Raw genomic sequence first — 17,736 nt, 5'->3', positions numbered from 1 at the left:
ATGCAAGAAGCAGGCTGCCCAAGTCTTTCTGAATGACAGACTGCATGAGCTAGCACAAGCAAGCAGAGACACCAACAGGCCAAGAATACACTCCAGAGAAGGCCAGATGTATATTCTCACGTTCTTTGTGACCACTTTCAACTGCATAACTAACACAACAACAATTTTTTTTTTTTTTACACAGGGTTTCTCTATGTAGCCCTGGCTGTCCTGGAATTTTCGATGTAGACCATACTGCCCTTAAACTCACAGAGATCCACTTGCCTCTCTGCTTCCTAAATGCTGGAATTAAAGGCATGTGTCACCACACTCGGCCACACAACATTTAATTAATTATATATATACATATATATATATATATATGTATATATCCATGAGTTATTATTATTCTTAGAGATTTAGCTATCTTGTGCCAAACTTCCACTCTGACACTCGAGTGCCAAGTCACCAGAGACAGGTCCATCCATAGAGAGACTGTCATCAATTAAGAATGTCAACAAATACCCAAACCAGGCAAAGGGCTCCACCACCCACAACCCACTGTTCATATGAATGCTACAAAGATCTCATTGTTGGTATTTTTAGTAAAAATTGCCTGAATCTAGTTAAAATTGCCTTTCTTTACTCTCAGTGACTGCCACCTAGCCTACCCCCCATCAAGTCCAGCAGATCATAGCTTCTAGCCTCCAGCATGGAGCTTCCCCAAGACAAGCAAACTGGGGTGGGTTTGGGGACACATGTCTGTCCCTCCACCTGTGCCTCGATTTCCCCATAGTGATCTGGCAATGCTGGCTTCCTCGGCTCTCACACCTCAAAGCTTCTGCCTTATTGATGATGACCTTCTTTGTCCCCACTGCTAGTAGTACGTTCTTAGTGATGGTCTCTTCGCCCTTCCCTAGTGGCACCCGAGCCTCTCCTGGGGGCCTGTTACCCCACCCTAAACCTCCAAGCTCCAAACTGCTGCTCAAAAGCATCCTGCAGCTCCACAGCTGTCTCCAGAGCTGCAGCAGAGCTAGCCCCACTGACTGCTGCCTTCTCGTCAGCGTGCCTTTCCAGACAGGCCCAGCTTCTGTGGATGGGAACACAATTTATCCTTCAGAAGGTTTACACGAATGGAACGAGAGATTGATGGGCAGGTAGATGGATGCAGACAGCTCCACCTGCCCCTAAACATCCAGAAACATCTGCACCAGATCAAGTTGACCCCCTTGGGAGGCCGACTCCTAGAAATAGCTCCCAAGAGGTCTCCAAAGCACCAACTGAATAAACAAGGCTCGATGGTCTCCACCCATTCTAAACCCGGGCAGAGGAAAGGAAATCAGAACCTAAACCAGCGTGCCAAACAGAAGTTGGTGCTTACCCAATGCGGACAGTCCCTTGACAGTTGTGCCCACCATATCCCTGCATGTCAACACAGGCACTCACGCATGCCTATTAGCTGGGACCTTTCCATTTCTATTATGTATGACTGGCCAGAGAAAGGTGTAGAGAGAGGGTGGGTCATGGAAACGGCTGGGCTCTAGAACATGTTTGTCGTGGGTAGTGTCCACAGAGGCAGTCAAGACAAGAGTGTGAGATGCAGAAAGACTCCTTCATCTCCTTGCCCCCCAAACCAGAGGCACACATCCTTCTAGGGCTGATCACTCTAGGCAGATGCCATGGAAGTGGCTGGGGACAGCGCTGGATCAAGCAGGACACCCCGTACCCCACCACATTGTCAATGCTCCTATCCTGGGGTGTGGACAATAGCATGAAATGGTTGCAACAGGGATGAGAAACAGGGAAGAGGGCACAGGGGAGGGGGGATTTCAGAGGGAGAGCCACACAAATCCCACTATCTCCCTATTACACACAGGATACGTATACCACATCACATCTCTTCCACGCCATGCACGTGTGCGTGCACATGCATGTGTGTGTCTAAGTAACGCACGCACACACACACACCTCCCAAGCATTATCGGCCAGGCCACAGAGAAGGAATCAAAGACAGGCAAGGCCAGTGTCAGTAGGCATGAAGCCCAGGGCAGAATCCCTAAAGGCAAAGGGCATGAAAAAGAGGGAAAAAAATCAGTCAGATAGAGGGGAGAGGCCACTTTGGCAGCCTGCCCAGCACTCTATGTTGTTAGTAGGCTGAGCACAAATGCCCAACCAAGGCAAGCAGAGGAGCTGCCCATACCCTGGCTAAGAGTCAGGGACAGGGTTCAGGAGAGGTTGGCAAGAAACCAGCAGAGGTGGGGAGGCAGAGGAAGGGAAGGAGTCAGGAGGCCAGCAGGAGAGCTGGGAAGCTGGCGGCTGGCCACCATGGAGAAAGGCAGGGATGAAGCACCCATCAAGTGGGTGCCAGGGTTGCTGCTAGCCCATCTAGTTGTCTTTGGGCAATTTTTTTTTTAAAAGGTGCTTTTTCTTGAAGGTATTTAAAAAAAAAAAAAGACTAGTTTGGCTAGAAGACATTTTTACTGCTGGACATGAAGCTCGGCAGTAAAATGCTTCCCTAGCAAGCACGAGGCCTTGGGTGTAATCCCCAGCACCACCACAAAACAAAGAGAGAGAGAGAGATAGAAAAGAAAAAGACACCTTTGCTGCTATCTGCACGGTAATTTTAGTAACTAATGTTCAAATCTCTAGCCTATGGTATGTATACAAGTGGCATTTTTATATAGTTTACATCTATCTACGACAGGCCTGGCTGGAATATGGCATGCAGGACCCTGGCCTGGACACCAGGGAGAAAGCAGAAGACTTCTCCTGGCCCTGGTTCCTGCCTGAATTTGAGAAGATGGCCTGGTTCAGGCAGGAAGAAGGGAGGTTCAGAGGTGAACGGGATTCTGGGTACTTAAGGGAATGGCTAAGGATCCAGGCTCTGACAGCTTAGCTGCCTTCCCCTCGGTGGGGTCCACTATGCCCAGTGTGCACAGAGACACAAAGGAAGGCCACCCAGAGGCTGGGTGTCTCTGGCATCTGCAAGTGTGCCTGCCAGGGTTCTGAGGATGTCCTGTTCCCCGTGGAGACAGGTGTATTAACTAACCCTCTCTCCTTCAGGGACTGCTGCTGGTGTCCAGCGGAGAGGACAAGATGGGCCAAAGGGCAGCAGGGAGAGCCGGCGAGGCCAAGGGCGAGCTCACCTTCTGCGCACCGAGAAGGCGTGGCAGTGACATGAAACATTAGGTCACATGGCCTTCCCCTCCGGCCTTAGCGTGCCTACACATCTGCACAGAGAAGGAGAAGAGGTTGAGAGGAGAAAGTAGAACAGCACGGAGCAAACCTGAACAGAAGCAGTGGACAGAGAACATGAGACAGAAGGGGGATGGGCAGGAGGAGGGAGGGGACAAGAGCAGAAGGGGACATGAGCAAGGAAGGGAGGGGTGGGGACAGAGCTTCTACCATGCACTTCAGATAGGTCCCTCAGAGGCCATGAGGAGCATGTGGCAGGCCTGAGGACCAAAGCCGTGAAGGTTTCTGTGGGCACAGCCTTGTGCTTCTGGGAGAGACCTCCACTGCCCCAGCTAAGCCTGTGGTGAGCGACAATCCCCAGTCTTCCAGTGCCCACAGTACAAACTGGGCCCTGGTACATTATAAAGCATTCAACCTGGCTTTACCCTCTGCCTCCCAGAGCGATCTGGGTGAGGACAGCAGAAGGGGCTCCTTGCCACTGACATCCTCGCCCTCCTCCCACCAGTCACACTTCATGTCTAAGAATACAGTGTGCGGTGTCCACACGGGGCTCCCAGGCAGGACAGGGTTCAAGGGCTGAAGACAGACTTGTTAAATCCTGCCTGAGAGTAGAAGCAGGCGTGGGGTGGGGGTCCATGACAAGACCTTTGCAAAATGGGTAAGCGAAGAGAGGAAGTGCGGCACAGCCCGGCGGAGGCCCTGGAGCTGGGCTGTCAAGCCTGGAGCTCCTGCAGCCAGGACCCACTGGTCTCCCACACCCAGCCTTTCTGCCCGGGCCACGCAGCTGGTTCCAGAGGACCAGCACTTGCTAAATGTTCTTGGCCCTAAGACACGGTGAGCGACAGCAGGGTGGGGTGAGCTAGGAGGCAAACAAGACCTCTTCATAAATGCAGCTAACTATCCACAAGACCAGAACCAAGCCTTCCAGACACCCTGCACCGGGACATGGAGGGACGAAAGGAGGGAAGGGCGGGAGGGTGTGGCCGGGATCTGGCATGAGGTGTGCTGGGTATAGAAGGAGCAAAGGTCTGCAGGTACCTTCTGGGCTCCAGAAAAGGCATGGTAGAAGCTAGACACATAAGTCATAATGGCTTTCTCATCCGGCCGGGCAGTTCCGACGATATCTGGAGAGAGAAAGAGAGAGCTGCAGTTTAAGCTATCGGACACACGGCACATCTCATACGGGGATGCAGAAACCTGCAGACTGTAATGGACCAAAAGGCCCATCCTGAATCTAGTCAGCCTCCAGAGTCAATGTCCACTAGCAGGAACACGGGACTCAGAGGAAGGAAAGTGATACCCCTGGAGGCAAGCGAAGACCACAGGGAATGCCTACTGAAGATCAATGGCATCGATAAAAGGGGCTGAAGAAGGAGGGAAGGGCTGAAGATGGAAATAACATATAGAACTCGCCAATCAAATGTATGCAAGGATACAGTCAACCCATGGACTAAAGCCAACCCACTCTCAATGGCCATTTTAAACCAGAGGACTTTATGAGCACAAGAGAAGATAAATTGGGAAGTACTATCATGTTTGCTAGATGTCAAACTGGTTTTTTGTTTTGTTTTGTTTGGTGTGTGTGTGTGTGTGTGTGTGTGTGTGTGTGTTTGAGAGAGTCTCGCTTATGTAGCCCAGGTTGGCCTCAGATTCATGATCCTGTTTCGATCTCCCCAGTGCTGAGATTATAGGCATGTGTCGCACATCTGGCCTATGGATATTATTTTGATTACATGCAAAAATACCCATCTTCTTTTCTCCCCTCCTCTGATTTTTCAAGACATGGTTTCTGTGTGTAGCCTTGGCTGCCTTGGAACTCTCTGTGTAGACAAGGCTGGCCTAGAAATCAGAGGATCGGCCTGCCTCTGCCTCCCGAGGGCTGGGACTGAAGGTGTGAGCCACCACCGCCCGGTTAACACCCATATCTTTAAGGCATGTACTTGGAAGAAGGTAGCGGTGACTGAGATTTGATTTAATGCAGTCCAACAAAGACAGCAAAGGGACAAAGGAGAGAAATGAGATGAGATGAACTATCAATAACCCTTCTGGACTGGAGGGCATTTATACCATCTCATACTTTTGTACATGTTTGGAGTGTTCCTGATGGCATTTTCAAATATAAAATGCCTGCTAGTAGGGTTGCCAGGAGCACAGGGCTGGGGGCAATCTTGGGCATTCTCCCCACCCTACCCTGTGCACATCTTCAGCTCCTCACATGGAGCTGAGATACTGTAACATGGTACATGGGCATCGGGGTTGAGGAGAGCCCAAGGAACAGTCACCATGGCTCCTGATTCCTTCTCCAAGAAGCTTACCCCATGCTGCCTGTATGCTACCAGCTAGTGCCTCTTCCTCCAAACCACACAGAATCCTTGGCAAGCAAGTGACCCCCAAGTTGTTCAAGCTGAGGCCCAAGCAAACAGCCCCACCCCCTTGCCAACTCAGCTACTGGAAACAGTGGGGGAAAGACCTCACCTTCAGCATCCAGCATCTTAGGGATGTCCAAGAACTTCTCTGCCACATCAAAGGCCGTGTTCAGGTTTGTGAGTGGATCGTCCTAAAGGAGAAAAGGACCGAGTGATCACACAGAGAGCCATGTGTCACAGCCTATCCCAGCTGGGAGAAGGTGGGGGAGGGATGCTTTCCCACAGCTCTTCCCAGGTTCTGGGTAACCAAGGCTGGCCTCAAGGCCAGGCAGGGACCATTAGCTGGAGGTTTAAAACCTTCTCTTCCCACCTCAAGCCTCAGTATATTGGGGAAATGGGGTGGAAAATTTGGGCCCCATGCTAGAGTTGGGGTAGGAAAGAACTGCTAAGAAATGATGCTGGAAGCAGGGAACCATCAGTCCTAGCAGGACGCATGGGTAGAGAATGCAGACATGGTTCCCCCATCCAAACTCAACAGCTGGCCTGTGCTCTTAATCCTGAAAGAACAGTTAGAAGTTGAAGCCGAACCCTTCTGCGCATAGGAATATGTTGAGTTCTTCTATGTAGCCATGGCTTTTTGATAATTCACATCTCTACAATCCTCTCCAGAGAACTAACTGGGGAGAGGGGTGTGCGAGGCTGTGGGGGACCTGGCGTCCCTGTACCCTGGAGTGTAATTCAAACCCAAGGTCAGTGTAAAACGGTGCAGCTGAGTGCACAGTCCAGCAGGCGGCATGTCAGTCTCAAAAAAACAATACAGCTGCCCTGGAGGAGGGCACAGAGGGTCCTCAAAAAACTAAACTCCCACCAGGCAGTGGTGGCGCACGCCTTTAGTCCCAGCACTCCAGAGGCAGAGGCAGGTGGATCTCTGTGAGCTGAAGGTCAGCCTGGTCTACAGAGGGAGTTCCAGGACAGCCAAGGCTACACAGAGAAACTTTGTCTTGAAACAAAGCAAAACAAAAAAAAAAAAAAAAAAAATTAAACTCCCATACCTAAGGTGTGGGGTTTCCCATGAAAGAGGGGGCAAAAGGATTGTAAGGAGCCAGAAAGCTTGCTGTGCTACTGTATCCTACAAATGCCAGAAGTTATTCTCAAGAAGTCTGGCCAGCGTGGCTGCCTGAATGTGACCTGTCAAAGGGGGAAGGGAGAAAGCCTCAACCTAGACAAAGGACCACAGGCTGAGAGCTGGACCACGGGATGCTGAGAGCTGGAGAAAGTCTTCCCCTGGGAAGAGCAAGCCATGTGGTTATCTAATACCATACGGTCAGCCCTGAAGACATATACTCATAGAGTAGCATTATATGGACTGATCAGTTTATATTTATGTATTTAGGATCACACACACACACACAAAACCACCACCACCAACAACAATAAAGACAACAACAATAAAGAAAAAGAGGCCACTATTTAGGCTGGGACTCTCTTCTCCCTTAGAGCTTAACTTGAGAATGGCAGCTCTAGCTCCAGACACGGGGCCAGGCCTCAGGCTCCTCCCTGTTAGCTGACGGGCTCTTGCGGGTGAGCTGAGCGTGGGAAAACTATCTGCTCTTTTCCTCCTTGCAAATCTTGTTTTTTGTTTTGTTTTGTTTTTATTTTGTTTTTTGTTGTTGTTGTTCTTTTGGCAGCTTGCTCATCTATCTACACCCTAAAAGAGGTTCCCAGGGCAAGAACATCAGGGCTTTCTTGGTTCCTGGTTAGCAAGACTCTCTGGGACACAGGTGTGTCTGTGGAGAGTAGGAGGCTAGATTGAACACTGCCCTCAGGTATCCTGGAGGAAGGGGAGGAACAGGCTTGTATTCCTGTGTAAGATTCCTTGCCAAGGGGCCTATACACTAGCAGGTGGGCCGGTTCCCTTTCTATCCCATTCCAGACCAGTGTGCGGCCGAGAAGAGCTTACAACAATGGCTTCACGGCAGATAAGAATGGTTCAGGACAGGCTTCAACCAAGGTCTAGGCCAGGGTCCTCTGAGCTGCTTGGACACCTACAGTCACCATGAGCTTGCAAAAGCCCAACCTCCTCACCCCCTCCACAAACACTTCTCACTCAGGAAGATCACCAGGTCAGCTAATACCCAAATATAAATGAAGATGACGGAATGGTGAACTTCAGCCCTAGGCTGAGGCAAGAGGATCACTGAGACCAGGAGCTGGAGACCAGCCTGAGCATTAGAGTAAAACCCATTAACCACCTCAAAAGCAGAAATGAAACAGAGCGGCAACACAGGAAACCATGCCTACAGTGCCTGCCTACGCGTACACAGCCGGTCAGGGACACTGGGACAAAATGTCTCTCAGGATATGAGATGTCTTACATCACTAGTAAGTACTGTCACCATAAAAGCAGAAATAATGTAAAGGAGAAACGTCACTCAGCAAACCATCACTCAAACACTACGGCCTCAGATCTGCTAGTTTTCTCGGAATCTGTGACATGCACACTGGGCAATGAATAGAAAAGGCATCTTTCTGCTCACTGTCCAGACAGGGCTCAGCCTGGCTGGCCCAGGTCAACACCTTTCATGCTGGGCACTGGGCTCTTAGCAGTGGTCCTGTCCTGTCCTCCCTCAGTTTGTCTCTATCCACTAGGGACCAGCCATCAGTCAGGAGGAGATGGTTCATCGGGTGAGCACGTACCTTCCGCAGCTTCCCATAGTCGATCAACTCAGGCCGGTGTCGGTGGATCAAGGCACAGAAACCAAGGCCGTCCTTCCAACTGGAGAGAGAGAGAGAAAGAGAGAGATGGGCAAGCTGATGACTTCTGACGTTCACTACGCAATCCTCTGGAGCACGATTTAGAAGAGAGGGGAAAAGGGAGATTTCTGCCTGTCACAGTCCCAGGTATTGGGGTCATGCTTCTCGGAGTGGTTGGAAGTTGAGATGAACCTGCCACATCTACCCTCCTCGCTAAGGCCCAGGGCCTTAGCCCATTGGTCTGGAAACCTGGGCTGGGCTTCCTGACATTTGAGGGGATCTTGCCAGTAGCATAAATACGAGCACGGGTGTACCAGGTAGCAGTCAAGGCCAATATGCTACGGGGAGGGAAGGCAGATTCAAAGAGACAGCACCTTTCCCCAGAAGATTCTTTTCCCTGACTCTTCCAACCAAAGGGTGCGGGGAGGTCCTGAGGAGGTCAACTGACCTCCGTGGGAGTCTCTGGTTCCAGCACTCACCTGATGTGGAAGTTCTGGATGTTGACATTTTTATACGGAGCTGTCTTCCTCTGACACCACAGGAGTAACCCTTCTTTAGCTGATGTCTCTGTGGAGGAGGAGGAGGGGGAGGGGGGTCAGTGGGCTGACCCAGGGGAGTGAGGGCACTGCCCCAAAGAGGGCCTACAGGGAGGGGCCTTAAGCCCCCAAGTCTGTTGATAGAAGGAAGAAAGAAGTCCAAGACATCATGTCTATTTGTTTGGCAAAGTTGGAAAGGTTATTTAAGAAACAGAGAAGCAGGGCTGGAGAGATGGCTCAGCAGTGAAGAGCACCGGCTGCTCTTCCAGAGGTCCTGAGTTCAATTCCCAGTGGGGTGAACACGGAGGAACAGGAAGGAAGCACTCCTGTTGTCCAGGTTCATCTGAAGCCAGGCTTCTTCCCATTGACTGCACTGATTTCACCCTGGGGCCATCACTCTCTACAGAGAGGGTGGTTTAAACTAAGCCAGGCATCTGAGGGGATGCGGAATTCCCAACTCCAAGGTTGCAGACTGCACTGCTTCCAGGTGTTCAGATCTGGGAACTGCAGGTGGAGGCATTTAGTAAAGAACCCGAGAGACCTCATGTATTTCTAACTTATATGGACTTTAAAATAAGATTAAAAGATCTTTACAAAGACTATAATTTTTCAAGTGCAATCAACTGGCTTGGGGAGCCAGGTATAGTAGTGTTTCCTTTAGTCCCAGCACTCTGGAGGCTGAGGCAGGTCAATCTCTGGGGGTTCAAGGCCAGCCCAGTCTACATAGTGGGTTCCAGGCCAGCCAAAGAGGTACATGGTGAAACCCCGTCTCAAAATATTAAGTAAACATATATATATATATACATATACATATACATATACATATACATATACATATATATATATATATACACACACACACATTGGCATGGGGCTGGAGAGATGGCTCAGCAGTTGAGAACACTAGTGTTCTCATAGAGGTCCCTGGTTCGGTTCTTCACACCCATGTCAGAATAGCTTACAATCACCTGTAACACCAGCTCCAGGAGCCAATGTCTCTGGCATCTGAGGACACCAGCACTCACCTGGACATAACCACATACAGACACACATGCAAACACACAGTTAAAAATAAAATAAATCTTAATGGGACCGGAGTGATGGCTCAGGGGTTAAAGGTGCTTTATTGCTCTTCCAGGACTCAGGTTCAGCTCCTAGCACTCACACTGGGAAGCTCACAACTCTAATTCCAGTCTCAGGAGATCCAATGCCCTTTTCTGGACTTGGGACACGAGGCACACACATAGTACACAGATATACGTGCAGGTAAAAACACCCAGCTACATAAAAGAAAAAACTTAAATATGCATATTTAAAAGCATTTTATCTCAATTGTATTAAGAAGGTGGTTTTGCATGCATATATCTTGTACATAGCAAATCACAAATAGTAACTGATTAAGAGCACCATTATTAAACACAAAGCTCAAAATTGGCTGGAGTAACCAATCAAGTCCAGAGAGATTACAGTCACATAGCAGAACGTCATGGGCCGATCTGCAAAATGGCCACCAGGGGGCGCTATGAGAGCAGGGGTGGCCATGGGTCAGCTCACTTGCCTATGTCTAATCCTTTCCCCCTGAGGACCCGGTGAGGCTTTAAGATACTCAACCACAGCAGCCTTGACCTTCTGGAAGTAAGGGATGCTGCTGGGATAACCTATTTGGGGGGAGTTATTTGAAATCATGGTCACTGCCCCAGGTGGGGGAGTTCTAGATGAGCCTGGAGAGGAAGGCTAGGCGGGGAAGGAAAGGGAGAGGAACAGAACACAGCGGAAACCTACCTTCCACAGAGATATCCTGGATGGCAAAGCGAAGAATGATGGTCCAGATCATGCCCAGGGTCATCTTCACATTCCCATCCACAATCTCTATAGAGACAGAGGCAGGACATGTTAGGGGGACTGGAGCAACAGACACATGCATCCCCCTGCATCCCTCGGCATCCCCATGCCACCCCCTGGACCACTTAGAAATCAAACATCACAAATCCCCTCCGTTTCCAGAAGGGGGGTTATATGTTTGTTTGTTTTTGTTTGTGCAGGAGACTGAACTCACTCACCTCAAACAGAGTTCACCATGTCTACCCAGCTCTACGGTCAGAAGCTGGTAAAAGTTAGTGGGGTAGACCACTACAGACGCCATGAGAGAAGCCTGTCTGAGCATGAGTCTCTTGGAGGGGTAGGTTCATCAGAAAGGATGCTCTACCTCAACCAGAGTCCTCCACTCTGTCAGACAGGAGGGGACAGGTCTCTAAGCTCTCACAGAGCTCCTAAGCAGAGGCGACGAATGACCTGGGGGTCTGTGGCCAATCACAGCTCTTAAAACAGTCACTCCTGCAGAGAGCCGAGGTGAAGAACAGACAGTCACACAGTCCATTTTAAGGCTGCCATCTTAACCAACCCTCTGATTGGTCAAATCTCAAAGTGTCCTAAGTTTTAAAAATAGATTTTTGTTTTTAAAACCCACTCAAGAAGACAGCTCAGACAACCTGCTAAATTTAGTCCTCACACTTTTCCAGACCTTATATGCTGCGATTCTATTACATTGTCCTTCCTTTTTTTATATAAAAATATAAATCAGGGCTAGAGAGATGGCTCAGGAGTTAGAACAGTGGCTGCTCTTCTAGAGGGCCCAGATTCGATTCCCAGCACCCATGGCAGCTCACAACCATCTGTAATTCAAGTTCCAGGGGCTCCAACACACTCTTCTGGCCTCCACAGGCCCCAGGCGAGCACGTGATACAGACACACACGTAGCCGAACAAATACAAAATAAAAGCAAGTAGAAGTCCATCCCTCTTCATCAGGCTCTGGGGCAGAATAGTCGGTTATTAATTAATTACTGGGAAGGGCAGAAAAAGAGCAACTCCCCTTGAGGACTCAGCCCTGAGGAGTGGATAAAATATTCATGTAAGCAAGTGAATAGCTGTACTATACATCAGTCTAAACCACAGAGCTCTCTTGGTCTTGTGTGGGCGGAGAGGTGAGGTTCAGCTGCAGCTCCCTAATCCTCCCCAGGGCGCAGCAGAGGGCAGTAAGCCGGTCCATGGCAAGACGCTCTCAGTGAAGAGCAAGGTACCCGAGCAATATCTTAGCTACTCCCTTCTGCAATACTGCTGCGCTGGGTCTGCACTGGTGTACTGGGCAAAGGAATACCAGCGTTCACTTGAGACACGAGACACCACGTTCCTGCTAAGAGCCGCAGACAGCAATGGGCCACCGGTCCATGTTAAGAGTCACCAAAGAGTCTTGGTGGCGGCAGGCAGCTGTTTCCATGATCGGCACCCTCAGCCAGAGCTTTGCAGGAAATACTGCAGGTGAGGTGTGAGAGTATAGAAAGCTAAGGTGGGGGAGGGTCCTGCACTCGAGCTCATGCTGGGACTACAAGAGTGCATTACCAAGCCTCATCTCATAATAATTCACATTTTTAAAAAGATTTGTTTATTATGTGTACAGCATTCTGCCTCCATGTATGCCTGCAGGCCAGAAGAGGGCGCCAGATCTCATTACAGATGGTTGTGAGCCTCCACATGGTTGCTGGGAATTGAACTCAGGACCTTTGGAAGAGCAGCCAAGGCTCTTAACCTCTGAGCCATCTCCCCAGCCCCATCCATGGTTTACATTTCAAAAGATGTTTTCATCTACAACCTCCAGGACATTGTTAACATCCACCCACACTGAAAAAGTGTAAATTGACAGGCACCGAACTCTAAGCTCTCACTGGTAAACAGGCGAGAAACGTGAACAAATCCAGAACATGCAATCCGGTATATCATTTTCCCAGACGTTAAATTAGTAAGCTTTAAAAACAAATTCAAACAGATACACATTATTAGTACACTGCGTCTTGAAGCAGAAACTGGCTTTTAAAAGGAAAAAAAAAATCCTGCTGAAAAAGCTGGCAATGGGCATCTCACAGTGGTTCAGTTCCGGCAATGAAATTCTATCTCCGTGTCTGTGCCTGGCCAAAGACCTGCGGTGCAGAGTAAGGTTTCCGTCTAAATATCCTAGTTGTTCAGTTATTTATCATGGAAACTATGTTCAAAGGACAAAGAGTGACTTAGGTTCCCGGAACTCACCGCCCTTTTGCTCAAAGTCATATCTACCCACCCCACCCAGGCCCTCTTAGGCTGGCAGCCTCATTGTTCCTTCTCCCAGAATATCCACAGGGCTTGTCCGTCCCCTCCCCCAGGTCGTGTCACTGGAGCCTTCCTTGACCACCCTCTACCTGACATCTGTAGGTATTTCTCGTTGTCTTCTGATGGACAAGGGTCAGGACTATTCCTGTCTTGCAACACTGCTCAGAGCCCACAGGCCTGGCACTGAGTAAGATCTCTACGAATGAACGAATGAATGAATGCATGCATGCATGAACGAATGAGGCAGGCATGAATCACGGTGAGTGAGCAGAGGCACACAGACCTGTCACAGGCCCTGGAGGACCTATAGTGCCTGGCCACTCCCAAGGCGGCCCAGGTAACAGCTCAGCGATGCTCAATGGGGATGGTAACACTGCATTCCTGAGGATTTAATGACTCAGGGGGAAACAATCCTTACCCTGAAATTTTATGGGCAGCATTTTGACTCTGAGGGGAAATTTTTTTAAGCTTATAAAAGTGATGACAGTGAGGTGCTGCCTTTCGGGAACGAAGGCTCTCCTCCCCTCTGCTGGACTCCATGAGGACCAGACACTCTGCCTCCCCTGGACACCTTTCAAAAACTAGCGAGGCAGTTTTTTTTTGGGGGGGGGTCCTCTCTCCCTTCCCCAGAACTTAGTGAATTCTAAGACACGCGAAGAGACAAAACTAACCCTAGAGAAAAGGAAGGGCAGCGGGGTGTGCTCAGGTGAGGTGAGGAAGGGCAGCGGGGTGTGCTCAGGTAAAGAATCCCTCACTTCCTCAGTCCCGTCATTCTCAGCCCTAGGTGCCAGGGGACACATCCCATCGGGGTGGATGAGACCTCAGCCTGGAGCCTGATTGGGGTTCTGCTATGGAGGTACAGTCTGGTTCCGAGCAACCCGACATTTTACCTCTCTGGCAATTTTCCTGAGTCTCAGCAGCGCCCCCCACCCTAGAAGCCGGCCTGTCAACCCCACTTCACCAGCCTGACCCGAGGAGGTGATCCATGACTGGCTGTTTCCCGGTGGGTTAGGTTCAGGTTAGCACAAGACATTCTCTTCCACCCCTCCCTTCCTCTTTGGGTATCCTTTGCCAAATTTTCCTTTCTAAAAATTCTCCTTTTCCTGACTTTTTTTTTTTTTAAACCAGCCACAATGGCTCTGCATTCCGAATCTAGGTGAGCCCATCTTTTTTTTTTTTTTTTTTTTTTTTTTTTAAGAAAAAGCTCTTGGGGCTGGAGAGATGGCTCAGCGGTTAAGAGCACTGGCTGCTCTTCCAGAGGTCCTGAGTTCAATTCCCAGCAACCACATGGTGGCTCACAGCCATATATGATGAGATCTTGTGCCCTCTTCTGGCCTGCAGGCACACATGGAAGGAATGTTGTATACATAATAAATAAATAAATCTTTAAAAAAAAAAAAAGAAAAAGCTCTTTCCAGTTCTCTGCAGTCCCCACCCATCCCTATTGTTCACCCTAGTCCATTTCCTACACTCTCTCCCTCTCTACCCCAGGGGGAACCGGTGCCAGATCATCGAGCAGCATTTTTCTTGGCTTTCCCTGCCTGAGAAAACTCTGCCAGGCTTCAGGCTTCCTTAGTAGAACAAGATGTTCTTTTCTTTTTATTAAGAGACCAAGAATGTTTTTCCAGCCACAAAGTGAGTACCTGCCACAGACACGCGTGCTTTGAACACACACCCGGCATCAGCAGCCAGAAGCTGTGGCCACAGGCTGAAGAGAACCTATCCCCTGCCCTGGAGATGCTCAAAACTGCAGCGTTGCCAGGATCCAGAGGTGTGGTTGCCGCCTGAGCACCAACCCGAACAGGCAAGACAAGGGTCAGCCGACTTTCTCAATACGGGGTCCGCCAAGAAATAGTTTTGTCTTCACTGGCCACGTGGTCTCTGCGGCAACCACTGAACTTCATTGCTGATACCAAAAGCAGCCCCGGATGACTGGCAAACAGATGTGGTTTTGTGTTCAGCAGTTCACCAAAACCTTTGTCAACCAGACTCAACCTGACACATTACAGTTTGCTGCCCCTGTTAAAGCCGATAGATGAGCATAAAACCCTTCTATGTCTTTAAAAAAAAAAAAAAAAAAAAAAAGGACTTTTCTCATTGCCCACAGGAGATGGGTTCTTATAGATTTGCAGGAAGCAACAGAGCAACAGTGCCTACCCCGGTGCATTTCTCTGGTGTCACACAGAATTGGATTTTTGCTGTGGAACAGTCTTTGTACACTGCGCATATGTAATTACTCTCATTAGTTAACAAGGAAGCTAACTGACCAGTAGCTGAACAGGATAAGGTCAGGTGGGACAGACAAACTGAGAATGCTGGGAGGAAGAAGGGCGGAGTAGGAGGATTTGCCAGCCAGACACAAGAGGAAGCAGGACGTGTACAAAATGAGGTAACAGAGCTATGAGCCACACAGTAAACTTAGATAAGAAATATGGGTTAATTTAAGTCGTAAGAGCTAGTTAGTAATAAGCCTGAGCTTTAGGCCAAGCATTTATATTGAGTCTCTGTGTCGGTTATTTGGGAACTGGCAGGTGGGAAAGAAAGGTCCGCCTACAGATTTGGGTTCTAGTTTGGCTACTCCCAGATGAGATCAGAGCAAGCAGCATGGTCATCTGGATGCATGTTTTTCTGCAGTGGGGGTGAGCATTAGAGATATTTCATTCTCTGAGGTTACAGGTTAAAGCATTTCAGCATGGCTTTCCTCACGATAAATGAGCCCTCAAAGATACAACTGTGGCTATGTCTTGGCCAAGTGAATAAGATGGTATCTTTCAATTCCTGGCACCCTGCAGCAGGCGCCCAGTGAACATGTGCTGTGTTCATCATAGGTTATGTCATCAGAGGGCCCAGTTAGAATATTCCATCTGCTCCTATGAGCCAGCACACACAACATACACCAGAAGACCTGCTCCATTCTAACTGTGAAGGGTATGCAACAATGGATTCAGCTACATAAAAAAAAAAAAAGGCTTAGCGTCGTGGGAAAAGAACAAAAGAACCAGGGAGATGCTACTAAAAATGCTGCTTTTTTTGAGCAGCAGGGTCTCCCCAGGTCCCTGCCAGCCACAGGTCTGTCTGCACTGTCCCACCCACAGAGCACCCCCACAGGACACGGAGGGCAGTGAGGTATTGGGTGAGGTGCTCAACACTCTGGGTGCAACTGCACCTCATAAGGACTGTAGTGAAAGAACAGGAAAGGGAAAGGGGAAGGGGCGAGCCCTGGTGTAGCCCTAGGAGGACAGTGTTGTCATTACAGGAGTCAGAGCAGAAAGGATCAAGGAAGCACTGACCCCAGGGTATCAAGCCTCACCTTCGGCCCCGATGGACACCAGCTTGACTCCTTTGCTGGCTATGAAATCCAGGGCCTTGTTGACGTTGGAGATCTTGTGCACCCGCATCTTGCCTCTCTCTGGCTTGGCCAAGCGTTCGCCTGATCAAGAGGGAGGAAAATGAAAATGAGATACAATTGTCCAGGAGCCAGGGTCAGCCTCACTCTTCCTCATCCAAAATGCTTCTTAAATGGACACATGCATGATTTGCCTCTCAGATGTTCAGAGTTATCACCCAGGAATCAAAGATTAGTTGAATCTACCTTGATTCCCAGAGAGAAACCTGCGTGCATTCACTCAAAAGTTATAGCTTTATTTTAAAAATACTTTTAAAAGTGTGTGTGTCTGTCTGTCTGTGTGTCTATGTCATATATGTGCAGGTATCCAAGGAAACCAGAAGAGGGCACTAGATCCCTGGAGCTGGAGTTACACCGGCAACTGAGCCTCCAGCTATGGGTATCTGGTACCAAACCCAGGTCCTCTGGAAGAGCAGCAAGCCTCTGTTATTTATTTTTTTATGTTCCTAACAGATGCCAGAGATTGAGGTGCTGGGCATCTGAGAGCAAACAAATTGCAGTCCAGTAGGAAAGAACAGTTCTTAAATTAAAAGGCGGAAAAACATATACAATGAGCTATGGCTTACACCTCCTGAGCGACATCCGAAACAGGTGTAGAGACGCAAGAAGGAAAAATCAGTATATGTGGACCAGAGGAGTCCAAGAATGTTACACAGGAAGCTTAATGAGAAGGTCTGGGAGCTCAGCAGACCAGAATACCAAGGGAAACAAAGCCAGTCAAGACTATAGCCAGGAGGCTCCAGACAGGAGCAGGCACATGAGTGGACTAGAGGCATTCGTGTAACATTCTGGCCAAGACTGGTCTAGATGCTGCTGGTGGCCAGGAGCTCTGTGGGAAGCTGAACTGAAAGGAAACAGGCTAATTACCTGGGTAAAGAAATCTCAAGACAGTAACACATTCAAGCTGTGGCATAGTTACGGACAGGTGCTCTTAGCAAGTTGACAAACAGGAATCAAGGGCAAAGAGCAGAATGGAAAGATCTGGAAAACCTGAATTCTCACCCCCAAAGAGCAAGCTAAAAGTTGTGACTGCTGGAGATCACTGACATTAAAAAGAAGCCAAGGCAGCTTTGATATGATCCAGGAGTTTCTTTCTCAATGGCCTCCCCAGCTACTCCTCTCTCCTCCATGTCGGAACTAACAGCCTGTGATTAATAGAAACTTTCTGGGTTCTATTGACTTAAGAGTACTAGCTTCCATCAATCCAAAGGCTTAGGAGGACATCAGGGAGCGTCTTGGGCCTATAGAAAAAGGCTCTCCCATCTTGTTGTAAGTTTCTCTCTGATGTACCCACCAACGCGTTTTAAACTCCTCTTGATTTATAATTACCTTTGTTCTATAAAATCTATAAAACCCTCATG

General features: G+C 49.1%; 1 protein-coding gene across 3 annotated transcripts in view; it reads right to left on the bottom strand.

Annotated features, from left to right (window-relative positions):
- Actn1 (actinin alpha 1) overlaps positions 1 to 17,736 on the bottom strand; it is a 95,770-nt gene that overhangs the window by 19,928 nt on the left and 58,106 nt on the right. For all 3 annotated transcript variants that reach the window (XM_041658117.1, XM_041658119.1, XM_041658118.1), the window contains exons 3-8: positions 16,280 to 16,399; positions 10,613 to 10,699; positions 8,774 to 8,861; positions 8,238 to 8,316; positions 5,650 to 5,731; positions 4,213 to 4,298 (exon numbers count right to left, since the gene is read on the bottom strand). In XM_041658117.1, the coding sequence (XP_041514051.1) occupies positions 4,213 to 4,298; positions 5,650 to 5,731; positions 8,238 to 8,316; positions 8,774 to 8,861; positions 10,613 to 10,699; positions 16,280 to 16,399 (542 nt within the window). The remainder of the gene's footprint in view (positions 1 to 4,212; positions 4,299 to 5,649; positions 5,732 to 8,237; positions 8,317 to 8,773; positions 8,862 to 10,612; positions 10,700 to 16,279; positions 16,400 to 17,736) is intronic.

Source organism: Microtus oregoni, unplaced genomic scaffold, assembly GCF_018167655.1.
Source record: "Microtus oregoni isolate MIOR12 unplaced genomic scaffold, Mior012 000009F_ref0000495, whole genome shotgun sequence".
Classification (NCBI taxonomy): Eukaryota; Metazoa; Chordata; class Mammalia; order Rodentia; family Cricetidae; genus Microtus; species Microtus oregoni.
The sequence above is the reverse complement of the archived record's forward strand: the minus strand, read 5'-3'. Positions and strand labels throughout refer to the sequence as shown.